Genomic DNA, 17,598 nt, shown 5'->3' with positions numbered 1-17,598 from the left:
AATAATGTTAAAAACAGCTGACATTAACAATGCCTGTCTCATGCTGTCATCTTTAAACCAAAGTTTCAAAAACTTGGTCAAAATTTGTTAGAAACTCTCAGTAAAATTTGCCGAAATATTTATATTTGAAGCCATGGAGGGTAAGACCAATAATGATACGACTGAATTCCTTCAAGAGCTCAAGAGTCAGGCATCGCTGAGTCGTGGTAGAGGAGAGAAGGATTCAAGCACTTGGGTTGACCCAGCAGATGGAACAGCTTATGAATGGGATAAGGAAAAGCAAGGCTGGTTTCCAAAGGTATGGAAAATAACAAACTGAAACACGAAGAAGATTTTTAATGAATGAATACAATAAAGGTTTTTGTATGATTGTTGATAACAAATTTGAGGTGAAAGATTTAATAGGAATATATAGAATTATATTTATAGGAGATAGAGTAAAATGGCATAAATTCCCCTAGAAGGCTCCCACAACCAAGACTCTATTATTGTAAATACGCCTTTTTACAGTTTCGTTCAGTGAGCATGAATAATAGTACCAAGTCAATGTTGGAGTTGTCTATAAAGTATAGTTTTGCTATGCACAGCAACTCAATCCAACCTTTACTGAACTTTAATATTTTGTGGTTAATGACTTTGGTCAGCACATAGGTTGTTTAAGGACTCAATCTTAGCTAGTCATGCTGTGTCGATCAGCCCAGAGGTTGTTTCAGGGTTCAATATGTGAGTTAGCTGTTCTGAGTTGATCAGCCCAGAGTTTATGGTCTTCCTGTGTCCATGGGAACCCCATCATTTTTTTGTCTACTCTACTGCATTAAATGTATAAAATTCATCTTCCAGGTTGATGAAGACTTTATAGCTGCATACCAAATGAACTATGGATTCACTGCTCCAGAAGAAAAACCTGAGGAAAAGCCATCAAGTTCCTCTGATACAACAATAACAAAGGATGGTCCAGTTGCTGCTACTGCAGAAAGCTTAAAGGTGTAATTATTATAAACCTGTAAAAGTTAGCTGGAAATATTTTTTCATATTTTGAAATTCTTGCTGAGGGTAAAATGCATGCTTTAGCATTGATCTTGCATACATTTATTGGAGCGATATTTATTTATGCTTCACTATTACTGTGGGATAATTTATATAAGTGATAAAATGGTTTACATGTAAATACTGGTGAGTTTGAGCTGTAATGTGGCTGTATCTTACCGTATCCATAACTTTGCATGGTGACTGGATGAAATATGGGAAGACAATGGGAATCGTTTCTCACTCATACAAGAACTATTCTTATGAGAAGCCATTTCAATATCACAGTATATCGTACAATGTAGGTGCAGCAAGACACTGCCTTACATTTCCCAATTATACAAAATCTGCTCAATAACTATAGCTCCATCTGTATAGAGCGTTTTCACTCACGTGAGAAGGCAGCCATAAACAATAGAAGCTTTCTGCACAGTATTTGCATAAAAATAGAGTTCAATTCCTGGAGGATAGAAAATGTATTGTTTTGGTACCCCATAATGGCTACTGTGACGTCACATGAAAACGCTCTATAATATTTTAGTAAGTCTGCAATGAAGGTGCACCCGGCCCAGGATGTTGGGTTGCCTGTGCTTTTGACAAAGGAAACCCACACATCTGGAATACATTCATAACTTTATTTCTTTAACATTTTTTAAGGAAAAGGAAAAAGATGAAACAAAAGAAAAGGATGAAAAAGGGAAGAAGAGAAAAGCTAAAGAAGAACCAAGTAAGAGAAGTTTGTCTTTCATTCATTACTCATTCTTACATGAATTTTAATTTTTCAGTTTTTTATTTTTTATAATAAAACTCTTGTTGTACATGTGACATCATAACCACCATCTTGGTTGACTTTAGTCTTGGTGTCTTTTGTCATGTCAACCATTTGTTTATTTATTTATTCTCATGGGAAGGGATGCACGCCACCAATAAGTGGAAGATTGCTAGATTATAGCTAAAGAGGAATGTAATGTCAACCATCATGCCATGTCTTTTGCCCTTTTATTCTCATATTCTCACTACCAATCATAGTACTGTGATTTTACACCAATCAGTTTTAGTTAAACATGAACATAAGGAAAATAAGGATAATCCCTTCTACAATCTTTTTTTTTTGTAGCTTGGTTCGACATGGATCAGGCCAAAAATACGAATGTCTATGTGTCAGGTAAAAATTATAGTAAAAGATACAGTATTTCCTAAATTTATAGTTATGATAGGTAGGATTAGATAAACATGTTAATTTTGATGATGGTGATCATCAATATAATGATGATGATGATGCTGATGCTGATGCTCTTGATAGTGCTGATGTATATAATGATGATGTTGGTGATGCGGATGATGCTGCTGATGATAGTGATTATGAAATATAATGTTAATGATGACGACAAAGATATTGATGGTGATGGTGACGTTAATGATGATGTCATTGTTGATGATATCATTATGATAATGACATTGATAATGATGATGATTGTAAGTATTTATGATGATGCTGGGGCTAGTGCTGGTGGGGGTCAATGATGATGGTGATGATAATAATGCTGTTGGTGACAATTATGATGATGAATGACAAAGATAATGACAATGGTGATGATATTGACTTTGATGATGATGATGATTTCATCGATATTGTTATTTATTGATAATGATGTCATTGATTATGATGACATTGATGATGATGATGATGACATTGAGGATGACGATGATGATAATGATGAGCAAAACAGATGGTGCTGATTGAAACATTATTGACACAAATCCATCAATCATCTCTAAAAAAATTGTTTGCCCTTAAAGGTCTTCCCTTGGACATCGACGAAGAAGAATTTGGAGATCTGATGTTGAAATATGGAATAATCATGGAAGACCCTGATACAAGTTAGTATCAAAATACTTGATGTTTGTTATAAACCCATCAGAATCACTAGCAGTGTTTGCATATGAACGACAGTGTTGTATCAGATTTACAGCACAAACTGAAGGCGAATGATTGTAGATTTGATGCAACATGGACTTATCTAAATCACTTTTTATTTAAGTGTCTAGTCATTCTAGCGCTTTCGCACTAATTGGGGACACTTTTCACTCACATGCACTACCACTACATTCCATATTGTATGCACACAACGCTCAACTCACATGTTGATTCTTACGGAGGGAGGAAACCGGAGAACCTGGAGAAAACCCTCATAGCATAGGAGAGAGCAACACATCGAACAAACTCAATTCACAATTCAATGTGGCGACCGTACGGCTCGAACCAGCGACCCGACCCGTTTGACTCACAGCTGTGAAAGACAACGTGTTAGCTGCAAATGCCACCCATGCTACCCATAGATTATTATATATACCCATAGATTATATATCTATTACATAGATAAAATATGCAGTTGTATAATTTTAGACTTGAGTGATGATTTTGAGATGATAGTCACTGCTCGAGCGGTGAGGTTTTCCAAAAGCTTGCCAGCGTGGCAGTATTAATACTAAAATGTCTTTTAATCCAGAATTTCATCTTTTCTTTAATATTTGAGTCTAAAATTATACAAGAACAATTATTCACCTCAGGCTCAGTGAATATGGAAAATATTTACGTCTACTTGCCTCTTGGTAAATATTCCCCGCTAATTACTTGACCTTCGACAAATAATTTGTTGAAATTTACATCTGATTTGTATGGGCCTAACTAGAGTTTATGTAATATTGTGTTATGTTATTTTATGATATTAATTATGAAATTAAATTATAGGCAAGCTGAAAGTCAAGTTATATAAAGATGAAAATGGTAAACCTAAAGGTGATGGTAGATGTTGCTATCTGAAGGTAAAATATATCAAAATCTATCAGTTGTGGCTGTAATCACAGAGCTGGACAATCACGAACGAAACCCTCAGGTTCATGCTAGGTAAAAGCCCAAGATCGAATTGGAATTTAGAAGTTGATTTTTGTGTAGGGAGGAAAACCGGAGAACCCAGAAAACCCTCGAAGCACAGGAGAGAACCAACAAACAACTCTACTCACATACAACACCGAACCTGGCGGGACTCGAACTCGGGTCGCATTGATGAGAGAAGACACATAAAAAGCACACGCCACCTGTGCTTCCCTAAATATATGCTTTTATTGAGATTTACCATTACTGGGTCGACGGCAGAATGCCAAACAGGTTTTGCAACCCAAATTGATAAGACAAGCTGAAAGATTGAATCAGAGTTTAGGAGTTGAACAGAAAAAAAAACCTTTGAACCCTTGCAGAGCTTTCAATAGAAGGCGGCAACCGGCGATTTATCGCCGGATACTTCTGCCTAAACTGCCGGCTATTTTCGACTTAATAGTACACATAATTAATAAAAAAGGGGTCTAAAATTCCATTTATTGCCCCCTAATATTTGAGAATAACCACTTACTCCAAAAAATATTGAAAGCTCTGCCTTGGAGAGAACCAACAAACAACTCAACTCACATGAAACAGAGCCCGTCAGGATTTGAACACGAGTCGCATTAGTGAGAGGTGGCGCATTTGTGGCCCACACTACCTGTGCTTCCCTAAAAGGGCTTCAAGGTTTTTTTCACAAGGTTCTCCAGTTTTCAAATGGAATCCAAAGACAGAAGAGCCACTCCGTGGATGTTGCCTGTTCCACTCTTTGGAAGTACCCATTAAGTACTATTTAAAAAACGAGAAGCAGTATATTATGGAGTATAAAAACCTGTTGCGTAGCTGATACAATCGTTTTACATGAGAAAGAATTCAATTTCCAAGAGCAATTTAAGGGATTTTATTGTTCTGCTATCTAACCACGGGCAGGTAAAGCTGTATTATGGGCAACAGCATGTGATGTGCAAAACCTCTATGTCAATGACTACATTGATGATGCAGTGGCCATCTTGAATTGTAATGCATTATGGGTCATCCAGGGGGCAAACAAAGCTTTGTTACAGTAATGACAGCAATGTTTTCTTTTTAGATTGAAAGCATTGATCTTGCTATTGAACTTCTTGATGAATCAGAATACAGAGGACACACAATCCACGTGGAACAGGTAGGGGAATCTAAAGAATGACATCTTGTTTTGTATGCAGGGAACTGTAAAATATCATGATAACAATGAAAAACACTGTTACCCTATCTCCCACAAGAAAATGTATTCCTCAGGAGTTGAGTTAGCCCTGCCCTGACTTAGATCAGCCCAGAGGTTGTTTCAGTGTTCAATCTGTGAGTTAGCCATGCCCTGACTTAGATCAGCCCAGAGGTTGTTTCAGTGTTCAATCTGTGAGTTAGCCATGCCCTGACTTAGATCAGCCCAGAGGTTGTTTCAGGGTTCAATCTGTGAGTTAGCCCTGCCCTGACTTAGATCAGCCCAGAGGTTGTTTCAGTGTTCAATCTGTGAGTTAGCCATGCCCTGACTTAGGATCAGCCCAGAGGTTGTTTCAGTGTTCAATCTGTGAGTTAGCCATGCCCTGACTTAGATCAGCCCAGAGGTTGTTTCAGGGTTGATCTGTGAGTTAGCCATGCCCTGACTTAGATCAGCCCAGAGGTTGTTTCAGTGTTCAATCTGTGAGTTAGCCATGCCCTGACTTAGATCAGCCCAGAGGTTGTTTCAGGGTTCAATCTGTGAGTTAGCCATGCCCTTACTTAGATCAGCCCAGAGGTTGTTTCAGGGTTCTATCTGTGAGTTAACTGTGCCCTGACTTATAGATTAACCCATAGGCTGTTTAAGGGTTTAATCAGTGAGTTAACTGTACCCTGTTTCAAGGATAATAACACTCATAGTAGGGGATAAGGATCTAAAACCAATGCTCTCTGAAATCATTTCCTTTACGTTCTTCAGGCAGAGTTTCACATGAAAGGTAATTTTAACCCGTCGTTAAAGAAAAAGAAGAAAAATAAAAAGAAGAAAAAGCCAGGGAAAGGACAAGAAAAGTAAAGATTAAATATATGCTTGAATTTTTTTGTATGTTTGTTATTTTGTTTGTTTGTTTGTTTGTTTGTTTTTTGTTTTTTTTGTTTTGTTTTTTTGTTTGTTTTTTTTTGTCTCTACATCGAACTGGCCATTTTGACAGCCATCCATTTCCCCCTATTTCTTCCCTTTTATTCGTTTGTTCATTCATAATGTAGCTGCGTATTTTTGCGTGATTTTTCCATTTACTTGTCTTATGGACAATTTTGGCGTCAAATACAAAGATTGGCATTTTTTCATTCGTGCGTTGGGGGCGCGTAAGTTGGTTCTTTCCTCATTCGTGCATTCGTTTTTTGCTTTCGTGGGCGCTTGCGTGTTGCTTCGTTCATTGGATGATCAATATTCGTTTTCTCTTACTATTTTTTTTCAGACTTTTAGACTGGGTTGATAGAGATGTTAGAAAACCTAAAAATGAACGGGTCGTTATAATAAAAAATATGTTTGACCCTAAAGTCTTCGAGGTAAGTAGTTTCCCTGTTGTTTCTATGGTTACTGTTAACGCGATTGTTAGTATTGCTTTCAGTGTTTCTGATGTTTTTGATATGGTTGCTACTACTACTGCTGTTGATGTTGCTGTTGTTGTTGCTGCTGCTGTTGTTGCTGATGATGCTGTATCGTATTATCTATTTGGTACATTATTCAGCTTAACTGAACTGACTCTTTTGCTTTACAGAAAGAACCACAACAGATACTCGAACTGCGTAACGACCTACGAACAGAGTGTGAAAAATACGGCGACGTTCGCAAGGTCATGGTCTTTGATGTAAGTAATAATACATATTGGTAGTATCAGCAATTTTTGGATATCTTTTTTTTTTTTTTTTTTTTTTTTTGCACACAAAAATTATCATTCGGGGTAGAGGGTCACAAGTTAAACAGTTAACAAAATTACTGTCACGTTTCACCCTCATTAAATAAAGTCTTCAATCAATCAATCAATCAATTCGCTGCTTGATGCGCAGACGCGTTTTCCCGCCAAAACTTATAGAAACTTCCGGTGTGGTAACCACGCATCAGCAAGAAAGAGAAATTTGAGAAGGTTGAAAAATTTGATTTAAAAAATCGAGAAAAGCGCTGAAGTTGTAAAGACCAGATTTTCGACCTTATATTTTTAGCTGAATTGTCAAGCCAAGTTGTCCTTTATTTTTTTTAGAGAAACCCAGAAGGGATTTGTTCAGTGGCGTTCAAAGAACACGAGTCAGCGGATGCATGTATCACGGTGAGTTGAGTGAACCTTGGAGATGAGTTATCCGATGAGATTTACTTTGGGGATCGTTGGATGCAGGGGCAGATTCAGGATTTTGTTCAGGGAGGGGTTCTGCGCACAATATTAACCCAGGGAGGGTTGCATCCCTTAGAATCAAAGGGAAAAGACAAAATTGGTTATCTTCGAAGTAGGAGCACAAAGTGTAACCAGGGAGGGGTGCGTACCCCCTGCACCCCTCCCCTGGATCCGCCCCTGGGATGCAAAGTTGGGGTAGAATTTGTTAATAGCAGTATGATAATAGATGTGAAAGTGGTGACTGGTAATGTTGGAGATGATGAGGAATATGATGTTGATGAAGATAATGATGATAGTGATGATGATGATGATGGTTATGGTGATAAATATGATAATGGTGACGATGATAAATATCATCATGAAGATGATGATGATGTTAAAAAAGATGATGTGTTTGGGACGATGATGGTGATGATGATGACGATGATGATGGTGTAGATGGTGGTGGTGATGATGATGATTATAGTTGTGATGATGATGATGATGATGATGAGAGTGATGATGGTGTAGATGGTGATGATGATGGTGATGATGGTGTAGATGGTGGTGGTGATGATGATGATGATTATAGTGGTGATGATGATGATAGTGATGATGGTGTAGATGGTGTAGATGGTGATGATGATGCTGCTGATGATGATGATGGTGTAGACGGTGGTGTAGATGGTGATGATGTCGAGGATGATGATGATGAATATTGATATGGTGATGATGAATACGATGATGTGTTGAGGATGCTGACTCATATTGATGAAGTCCAAACCGTGACCGTGTCTTCCCCCGTCATTTTTTCACCATCCTCTTTCTTGATCTATATTTTTCTTTATCCAGGTAATGAATGGTCGTTGGTTTGCTGGTAGGATGCTACAGGCGTCAAGATGGGACGGTATTACAAACTTTAACATACAGGAATCCGAGAAAGATCTGGAAGACAGAATGAAAAACTGGGAAAAATATTTATACGGCGAGGAAGACGAGGTATTTTCAAGTTTGTCATTTCGTACACTTCGTTCCCCTTGTCTCCTCCCCCTGTCTATTCATTTTCTGTCTGTCTGTCCTGTCTATTGATGGTTTTCAACCATTCCCAAGAGAATTACATAACAAAAGACACGGGGGCCATGTTGGAGGATATAACAAAATAATTCATTGACAATTCTTTTGTTAAGTTCCTCCAACATGGCCGCCGTGAAAACCATCAATATTGTCCTGTCTGTCTGATGTTCCTTGCTTCTGTGTTGGAGTGTCCGTCCATTCATTTTTACCATTAGAATTTCACGCTTTCAGGAAAGTTGATCCATGGAAATTTTTTCAGTTCGATTGTTTGTAGTACTTCTTGTCTGTCTTTCTGTCTTTCTGTCTGTCTATTTTTTTCTCTTTGTTATTTAAATCATTTCTAATATTTTTCAACTTTTTAGGATTATATATTTATATTTTATTAATCAATAACGACTTCCATGTAAAGAAGTTTTATACTTATGGAACTATCGTTTTTAAATAAAGGTGTGTCTGTCTGTCTATCTTTCTGTCTGTCTGTCTGCCTGTCTGTCTTTCTGCTGCTCCTCTTCATGTCTGCCTTTCAGTCTGTCTGTCTGTCACAGGGTTTTCATTAAGGGTTGAGTATCGAACAATGCATTCTCTGGACCATTAAAGAAATGCAATGTAAAATGTTCACTTAGTCCACAGGACTCTCGTCTGCTGGTTTGTCTGTCTGCAAGTGTCTGTCTGTCTTATCTCTTCCTTTCTTGTATCCTTCAGCCCTCCAAAACTGCCTCTCCATCCACGACAACCACAACAAAGCCTTGACTCACTGACTGCTGATGGAAAAGTAGAGTATGTAGAAGGCAAGTAGAAACCCTCTCTCGACAATGTATCATAATCTCTGGTGTGGGTCTTCATTCAGTGCAACATGCCTCTGAACTTGCTGAACAGATTTTCTACGAACGTACCCATAGAATCAGAAAGTCTCCTTAGCCAATCACATGACGTAAATTCCGGCACCGTTTATCCAATCAGAACGCAGATAGACGCTACTTTCACGGCGATTCTATAGAGCAGTTTTCGTATGACCGTGAAAAGTTCACGTCACGAAAACGGTCGTGACACGGCAAGGGATACGCCAGACCAATCACATTGCAGAGAAGTTCCTCTCCATCCAATCAGATACCCAGAACATGGCATGAACACGGCGCGGACACGGTCACGCCAAGGTCACGGCAATGCCAGACCAATCACATTGCGCGTGAAGAAAATCAGCCAATTAAAATTCTAGAAAGCATCACGGTCACGGCACGCCACGCTAACGGCACTGAGCTTTTCACAGTTATGCGAAAACTGCTCTAATCGCTTCCTTGCGATGTGAATCAGATCTGAAACATCTGGCTTCTATAGGGAAGCCATTTTAGAGAAGCGTATTGTGATTTTTCGAATTGCTAACCAATTACGGAATCAAGGAAGCCATTTAAAAGTCGCGCACGACTTGATGAAGCTGTTTGGATGTCGACGAAGTAAGAATGTACTTTTTGACTGGAAAAATAAAATAAATCATTAAAATATCATAATCTGTAAACATTTCCTGTGAACATTTCCTGTAAATCTGTAACATTTCCTGAACGAAAAACATTCGAACTATAAAATCTTTTTCCTCTATACAAATATTTAAAATATTTACAAACATTTGATTATGAAATACTGCAGAATTCTTATAAGTATTACGAGTATTTTCAAACAATAAACACTTGAGCACCGTTTTTTTTACACTACCTTACAAAAATGTAAATAAACCACGTTTGACAAATCCATAATAGAAATAAGTAGTTTTACAAGAAAATAAACGGCTAAAGTGACATTATCATGCTTAGCGAAGGTTTGTGATAGCAAACAGCAAGGCGCCAATACGCTTTTAGATCGCTCAAGTGTGTTTTCCAATTTTTTCCCTGCCGTCTCAAGAGGCCCTCAATTATTTTGTCATGTCTTCTGCATTTTCGTTTTTTTTTTTTTGTTTTGTTTTTGTTTTTGTTCAAATACTCAGCGTTATAGATTAAATTTCAGTCTTAACTACTTGTTTTTTACCTTCCCAAAAATCTTCTTTTTCGCGTTTAAACACAAAATTTTGTAAAACATAAGTTAAAAATGCAAAATAAACTCAGAAATATTTTTTCCGATTACTTTTATTTGTTCATAATAATCTTATTTTATTCACTTTATATTTTTATTTTATCTTTTAAGCCGTACTTATAGCTTGTTAGTAAACTACACAGTTTTAGTCCAACAAAAATATTTTCAAAAATTAACACATTTTTCTGATTAGTAATCCGAAAAGAAGTAAGATTTTTTTTTTCAAGTTTACATTTTAATAACTTGCGCTTGTAATTCACAACAATAAGCTAATGTATTCCTTTCAGTAAAAATTTAATTTGCTCCAAGCAAAGCGACTTGTCTCCTTTAATATTTACTCAGTTTGTGTACTGTATATTGTGGAAGACTGGTTGTTAAGGGTTTTGGGAAAAAGAGGTCTTAAAATAAATTATGAATCACCATTTCGTGTTAGGACAGTGTTATTCTTTGAGACCAAAAAAGTCATCGTTTACGCTGTTTTTCTAACACCTTTATTTTCGCCCCGAAGGAAATAATTTTTAGCTGCAAATTGAAGATAAATCAGAATAATTGTACTTTATCTTTTAATGACAGCTTATAAACGTATACGGAATTTTAGGGAATCTTTTAAGAAAATTATAGGCTTACCTCGTAATTCTATTCTTAAAGTCCTAAATATTCTGTTGCTCTAATGCCATTTCATGTCCAAAAATAATTTTCGTCCTATTTCTTTTTAAATGTGGGAAAAATATTGACCGGTACTTAGCAAAGAAGTAGGGAATTCAATTAGTAATGTTTGGCTTTTCTCTTAAGAAAGTGTAGCTCGTAAAATGATTCCATTTTTCCTCTTCTGTTTTGTCGTTCCCTTCATAGCCTCCAATTTTACCTCCCTCGGACGTCACCAAGCGAAACCCAGCATCCGTAAGTTGTGTAAAAGCTCTTTCCAGTTGGTTATATTTGAGGAAAAATCTATTCGTATATCGTAAGTGGTGAGGATTTGGATCTCGAGTTTGATTCAGAAAAGTTCCAAAAACCTCTCGGCATAAAGAAACTCGCCCACAAACAAGAATCCTTCGTAACTTTCGAAATTTGATGTCAGCTTGTCCCGAACGACCAAAGGCATAGGTCTTCCGCACGTGAACAGATATATAGCCATATTTTTCATATAAAACAGAATTGCTATTTCCATTTGTGTATATCTCGAGCTGTCTTCTCATATCGTTCAGTTCAAAGTATTCTGCTTCGATTTTAAGCCTTTCTACTTCGTTAAAACCCTCTGGAATATGAAGCTTCAGACTTCGTAGATAATCCAAAATGTATCGAAACAAATCCCCATCGCGGTCTACAAAATATTTCCCATTTGCATCCTTATCGAGAGTGTGTTGCTTTCCCCCGAAAATTCGTCCCAAAAGCGAGCCCTTCACTCTTGTAAGAGTGAAAACAGATGTGGAATAGTACTTTCCTCCAACATTTAACTCAATATTTTCTGGGAAAAGCTTCTTGTTTTGAGGTCCTGGCGAAGCGATTGATAAAGAAGACGCTCCAGCCATCGTCGTCAAGTGAATATGATATTCAGTCACCAATCTGACAGCACTTCTCTTTCCAGTCTTTCAGTCTTTCTTCAGCTGTAAGATAAATAAATATGTAACTTAAAATGTCCAATGACAAACTATCTGTCTACGGCTATCTCCTAATTGATTTTTTTCTCTTTTAAATGTCTTTTCAAAGCAGTATAGCTTTGCGGAAAAGGCCTAAGAGGAACTTAATTCGTTTAAAGTGTTGTTCTTTGGATTATTTTTTAATCTCTCTTTTTTTTTAAAAAAAAGGCTGATTTTCTATTTTCCTATTTCTGTGTCCAATTTTTGGGACTTGTTTTTCAAGGAAATTTATTTTCTCCGCGGGGCTCGAGGCCAACATGCATTGTTTATACGATAATTAATTCCTATCGTAAAAATAATCCATCAAACACACTAAAAGACGGTTGAATTTGACTCTAATGGTTTTGGAAACAAGCCTTATTATATGAGTGAATAGACCGCTTTACTTTAATTGGACGTAATGTTTTCTCTATTCAGAGCTTGTGCTATTCCCTAGAGTAACATTTCTTTGTTTACGGGTGCGCATGAGAAGACATATGAATATGGATACAACTAGAACAAACAATCTTATTCTCAAGAGAACGTTTCAAAATGTTATGTAAAATGTTACGCCCGAGGTAGAGGTCGTTAAATTTTTTGACTCTTTGAATTCTGCAGACGTTTTTCCGGCTCTAAATCAGGCAAACGTCATTGGGTATTTATAAGAAACTCTTATATTGATAAGCTCTTAAATCAAAACAGAGCTTAATGATCTTTATTGAAAGTCCGACTTCCGGGTCTCTTTTGCTAAGGAGCTCGACAGCCCTATTGCCGTCACTATAGAAACCGTTACTATGGTCACCACTACCAATTTTGTAACACTGCGGTCGCTAGTAGAAACTTTAATCACCATAGTAACCTATAATCTCACAAACGCTGCGGTTGCTATGGTAATTGCTCCCGTTACTGTGGAAACCACTTTTTGACACCTACAAATCTTTTCAATCAGCATCTGTTATTTTTCGTTTTTGTTGTTTTTTTTTTGTTTTTTGTTTTGTATCCGGCGATTCAATTATCTATTTTTAATTATTTTTGGAAACGTACTGTACGCGACCTTGTTTCAATAAGTTAATCACCAAAAACTGCAGCTTGGTGATGCTCACAATAGGTGAAACTGTAACTGGTAAAATATCTCAAGTCCGCCAATAGCTATCAAGTGGTTGAAGCATCCAGCTTAGCTGAGAAAAGGTTTTAGCCAATAAGAATCAAGAAAATTTGTAAAATTTTCAGGTGACTCCCGCTAAACAATAGTTAACAATTGCTAAACTAGTTTTTTTTTTTTTTTTTTTTTTTTGTCAAAACAGGAAGATCTCCCAAAAGAATTAATCTCCAGATCTAGACTTTGAGTCAAAACAAGTCTCAAATCATGATTAAAGGGAAGCACGGGTGGCATAGCAGTGTGAGCGCTCGCATCTCATCAATGAGACCCGAGTTCGAGTCCCGCCGGGTTCGGTGTTGTATATGAGTAGAATTGTTTGTTTGTTTTCTCCTGTGCTTCGAGGGTTTTCTGGGTTCTCCGGTTTTCCTCCCTACACAAAAATCAACTCCTAAATTCCAATTCGATCACGGAATGAGGGCTACAGGTTTGTTAGCCACTGGCTATTAAGTGCCACCCTCGTGAAGAAAGGACGTTTAATTAAAAAAGATGTTGTGATTCACAGAAAAAAGGTGATCATGTTACGGTCCACAAAAAAATCCTTTGCTCGTGTCGCATGTACACTCGCTTCAATTCTGGTTCCTAAACAGGTTTTTCTTCTTCATACCTCGTTTCAACTTGTTTCCCTCGTTGCTTTTTTCTTTTTCTGGTTCCTATACAGGTTTTTCTCAGTGTTCATACCTCGTCTCAACTTGTTTTCCTCGTTGCTTTTTTTCTTTTTCTGGTTCCTATACAGGTTTTTCTTGTTTAAACCTCGTTTCAACTTGTTTTTCTCGTTGCTCTTTTCTTTTTCTCTTCCCTCGTTCTTTTCTTATTGTCTATTTCCTTTCCTTATCTTAATTATCGCCTTTATTTTTATTCTAATATATGTTGTCCTTCCTCTTTCCTTCCCGCCTTCATGTAATTCCAGACCTCACAGAACAGAAGATTAATTTCCATAGATGGAAAGAGGATATTAAAATTAGTGAAGCCGCGAAGATGAAAGAAGGAAGTTCAAAAACTGCAAAAGTATGAATTTTCAAAACCAAATTTCGTATAAAAACAATTCGTCGAAGGCATCTTTTGCAAAATTCACACTTTTCAAAATAGATATCTTTGCGAGTTTTGAACTTACTTCCTTAAGACCTCTCAGTTTTACTACTTTCAACATGCCCTTTCCAGCTATGATTATTATTACTTTGTCTTACTAAATAAGAATTAAGCTCACCAAGAGACCAATGGTCTCTGGCGCTCATTCATTCCTTCCTATGATTGTCTATCTTCATTAAGCTACTCGTTAGCACTTGGATGAAAACACCACAATTTTTCAAAGTCCGAATAATTGAAGTATTTGAGGATAATTTGACTCAATTATGATTATGTAAACCAGATTAGAAAAGATTTTCGTCTGGAAGCCTGCTTGAAGTTGAGAAATTTTGGGTTAAAAGAGAAAAGAACGATAGGGTTGAGTAAATGACGTCATTTACTCACAATTTAAATGCTAAATAAAATTGATGATTTTTATCTGAGACATTTTACTGTGTAGAAAATATGTTGCTTGGCTACGATTGGGGCCATATAGATACGTTTAATTAAGTTTAAAGTCATTTCCAATTTTTATTCATTTTCTTCCACTTTCGCCACACACATTCGTAAAGAAGCTGAATTATATATCACTGATAAACACACAATATTTTTGTCCGGTTCATTTTACCTTTAATAAAAACATAGCTTTTATATAACTTTTTATAGCCTTCAATTGTCATTTTGAATTCCGCTCATTAATGCAAGTTTTAAAGCAAGATTGAAATCAAACTTCGAAAAATAAACTGAATGATTGAACCTCGATGGGAACGCATGAGCTGGTTTGACTAAAATTATTCTGATTTGAAGATCGATATGGTCATAATCACGCATAGAACGATCGGTTCAATTATATAGACATTTGCATAATACACGTCTGAAACAACTCTTATCAGACTTCGCTGGTCATAGTATTGAACTATTAACACACAGTTTAAGCACTTTCTTTCTTTCTTTCTTTCTTTCTTTCTTTCTTTCTTTCTTTCTTTCTTTCTTTCTTTCTTTCTTTCTTTCTTTCTTTCTTTTACTCTCAGTTTCATTTCATTTTTTTTCTATTTTCAAACTTTTGTTTCTTCTATTTGTTCGTTCTTGCATTTTTCATTTTCTTCTTTTTCTCCCATTAATACCTCGTCAAATTTCTCATCGATATGAATATCTCATCTTCCGCGTCTCCCATGGTTTCTCCAAGAAAAGAGCCCTTTTTTAGTCAAACCAACCTTAATAACAATCATTTTCATTATTTGTGAACCGCATCATTAAACCCGAGTCTTTCCGGTTCCAAGTACAAATAAAAACGTTCCCAAAATTAAATATATGTTTTCATCATAAATGTACTTGTGCGTCATTGATTATTTTCCACTTTCCTTCTGGAAAATCCCCTCTTTGAACGTATTAAAATTGAGAGAAAAATTCAACAAAAATTTCTTCGAAAAATATAGTTTTTATTTTGAGCAAGTTTCCCCCTGCTAATTTAAAGGTTTTAGCGTGCTTAAGTCGTATGATGATGGTAAAGAAGTGAACAATTGGATATCATTCGTTTAGAAAGAAGCTAAAATGCTTTAAAGCGATTCTTTGTCCACACTGTAGTTTAAGTCGTCTTAAGATTTTTCGAGTTTCATTCCTTTTGTTGTAAGATCTATTGCTTTCTTGTCGACAGGTATATTTATAATTTCAAATGATTATCAAATTTACGTCTTTATGAAGCACATATCTTAAAAAGAATTCTTTGTATTTTATATTTTAATTCAAAACCTCAATAAATACTCCCTTTGTCAAAAAGATGGTTACTTTATAGTTTTTTTTTTTCGGGACTGTTAGACTTACCTTCTTTTTTAGCAATAATTTTCTGCACTCCTTCCACAAGACAGACTGCCCAACAACCTTCTGGAGATCTCGCGGCCTCAAGATAAATAAATCATCTAATTATTAACAACCCTTTTGGGCGCTACTTCCGCTGTAAGACTTGATTAGGAACTCATTCAAATCGTTCTTAGCTTTATTTTGGTGGTTTTAAGAAGTATTCTAAATTGCATAATTCTAATTATTCAGTTGGATATTTGAAAAAAAACACTCGATCAAAAAAAATATTTCGTGTGTGTGTTCATCACTTCGCTTCACTTCTGCTCCATTCCCTCGCAAGATAAATAAAAAACATAGTTGTCGTCCTACTCTTGAACTGTCTATTTAAATATACCTTCGCGGTGTTTGCTGTATTTCTCCCAAATTAAATGATGCCTTGTGGCAGTATTTTTCCTCAAAGGCAGTCACTCCGATTAAATTCCTCTCCGCTATTGTTTTAATAACTGTCAACAAATTGGATCCGTACAAAATTCGATTCTTTATCGAGCCGTAATTTTATTTTTCATCTTCCTTTTGCATAATTTTAAAGACATTTTTTAAAATCAGATAAGGTTAATGACTTAAAAGTTTGAATGTCTTGATTTAAGCGAGCAGTACTCGAGGTAGATAGGATCTCCTCAAAGATGAAACGGAATAGATCATTGCGTCATTTCATGTCACTTATTTCCACCAATGAAAACAGTTATATCTAACGCAGGTGTTTTCGACTCTAAGCAGCTTTAAAGAGATATAAACAGACTTTGGTCGTGTTAGACTCGTGTCATTTCCTTGAGTAGTCTTTCTTTCTTTAACTGTGGGCGTAAAGTTTTCCATTTCAATCCACGTGTCATTTCCTTGAGTATTCTTTCTTTCTTTAACTGTGGGCCGTAAAGTTTTCCATTTCAATCCACGTGTCATTTCCTTGAGTATTCTTTCTTTCTTTAACTGTGGGCGTAAAGTTTTCCATTTCAATCCACGTGTCATTTTTTGAGTATTCTTTCTTTCTTTAACTGTGGGCGTAAAGTTTTCCATTTCAACCCACGTGTCATTCCTTGAGTTTTCTTTCTTTCTTTAACTGTGGACGTAAAGTTTTCCATTTCAATCCACGTGTCATTTCCTTGAGTATTCTTTCTTTCTTTAACTGTGGGCGTAAAGTTTTCCATTTCAATCCACGTGTCATTTCCTTGAGTATTCTTTCTTTCTTTAACTGTGGGCGTAAAGTTTTCCATTTCAACCCACGTGTCATTCTTTGAGTATTCTTTCTTTCTTTAACTGTGGGCGTAAAGTTTTCCATTTCAACCCACGTGTCATTCTTTGAGTATTCTTTCTTTTTTTAACTGTGGGCGTAAAGTTTTCCATTTCAACCCACGTGTCATTCCTTGAGTATTCTTTCTTTCTTTAACTGTGGGCGTAAAGTTTTCCATTTCAACCCACGTGTCATTCCTTGAGTTTTCTTTCTTTCTTTAACTGTGGACGTAAAGTTTTCCATTTCAACCCACGTGTCATTCCTTGAGTTTTCTTTCTTTAACTGTGGACGTAAAG

General features: G+C 36.4%; 2 protein-coding genes across 4 annotated transcripts in view; one reads left to right on the top strand and one right to left on the bottom strand.

The window, feature by feature from the left end:
- The first annotated feature begins 43 nt into the window (after positions 1 to 43).
- The window catches only part of LOC116304479 (17S U2 SnRNP complex component HTATSF1), a 24,030-nt gene continuing 6,475 nt past the window's right edge, over positions 44 to 17,598 (top strand). The window contains exons 1-13 of one of the 2 annotated variants that reach the window (XM_089032364.1): positions 44 to 298; positions 841 to 984; positions 1,684 to 1,753; positions 2,144 to 2,191; positions 2,827 to 2,907; positions 3,779 to 3,852; positions 4,995 to 5,069; positions 5,859 to 5,950; positions 6,358 to 6,448; positions 6,661 to 6,750; positions 7,141 to 7,206; positions 8,101 to 8,247; positions 9,025 to 9,110. In XM_089032364.1, coding sequence (XP_088888490.1) covers positions 134 to 298; positions 841 to 984; positions 1,684 to 1,753; positions 2,144 to 2,191; positions 2,827 to 2,907; positions 3,779 to 3,852; positions 4,995 to 5,069; positions 5,859 to 5,950; positions 6,358 to 6,448; positions 6,661 to 6,750; positions 7,141 to 7,206; positions 8,101 to 8,247; positions 9,025 to 9,072 — 1,191 coding nt within the window. In that variant the 5' untranslated portion in view covers positions 44 to 133 and the 3' untranslated portion in view covers positions 9,073 to 9,110. Of the gene's footprint in view, positions 299 to 840; positions 985 to 1,683; positions 1,754 to 2,143; positions 2,192 to 2,826; positions 2,908 to 3,778; positions 3,853 to 4,994; positions 5,070 to 5,858; positions 5,951 to 6,357; positions 6,449 to 6,660; positions 6,751 to 7,140; positions 7,207 to 8,100; positions 8,248 to 9,024; positions 9,828 to 17,598 lie in introns of those variants that run through there. The other variant, XM_031714217.2, reaches the window with a different exon arrangement.
- LOC116304480 (BTB/POZ domain-containing protein KCTD16) lies at positions 10,442 to 16,692 on the bottom strand. Of its 2 annotated transcripts, XM_031714218.2 has the most exons (3): positions 16,412 to 16,692; positions 16,042 to 16,117; positions 10,443 to 11,987 (listed from the first exon to the last, which is right to left on the bottom strand). In XM_031714218.2, exon 3 carries the CDS (start codon positions 11,910 to 11,912, stop codon positions 11,145 to 11,147), a length of 768 nt encoding a protein of 255 aa, XP_031570078.2. In that variant the 5' UTR covers positions 11,913 to 11,987; positions 16,042 to 16,117; positions 16,412 to 16,692; the 3' UTR covers positions 10,443 to 11,144. The 2 variants fall into 2 exon arrangements, with proteins under 2 accessions (XP_031570081.2, XP_031570078.2); XM_031714221.2 differs by lacking the exons at positions 16,042 to 16,117; positions 16,412 to 16,692 and adding an exon at positions 13,763 to 14,161 and having other exon boundaries at positions 10,442 to 11,987.

The sequence above is a fragment of the Actinia tenebrosa genome, unplaced genomic scaffold (genome assembly GCF_029948245.1).
Source record: "Actinia tenebrosa isolate PJP-AT-01 unplaced genomic scaffold, QUT_ActTen_1.0 PGA_scaffold1__47_contigs__length_23844297, whole genome shotgun sequence".
Classification (NCBI taxonomy): domain Eukaryota; kingdom Metazoa; phylum Cnidaria; class Anthozoa; order Actiniaria; family Actiniidae; genus Actinia; species Actinia tenebrosa.
The sequence above is the reverse complement of the archived record's forward strand: the minus strand, read 5'-3'. Positions and strand labels throughout refer to the sequence as shown.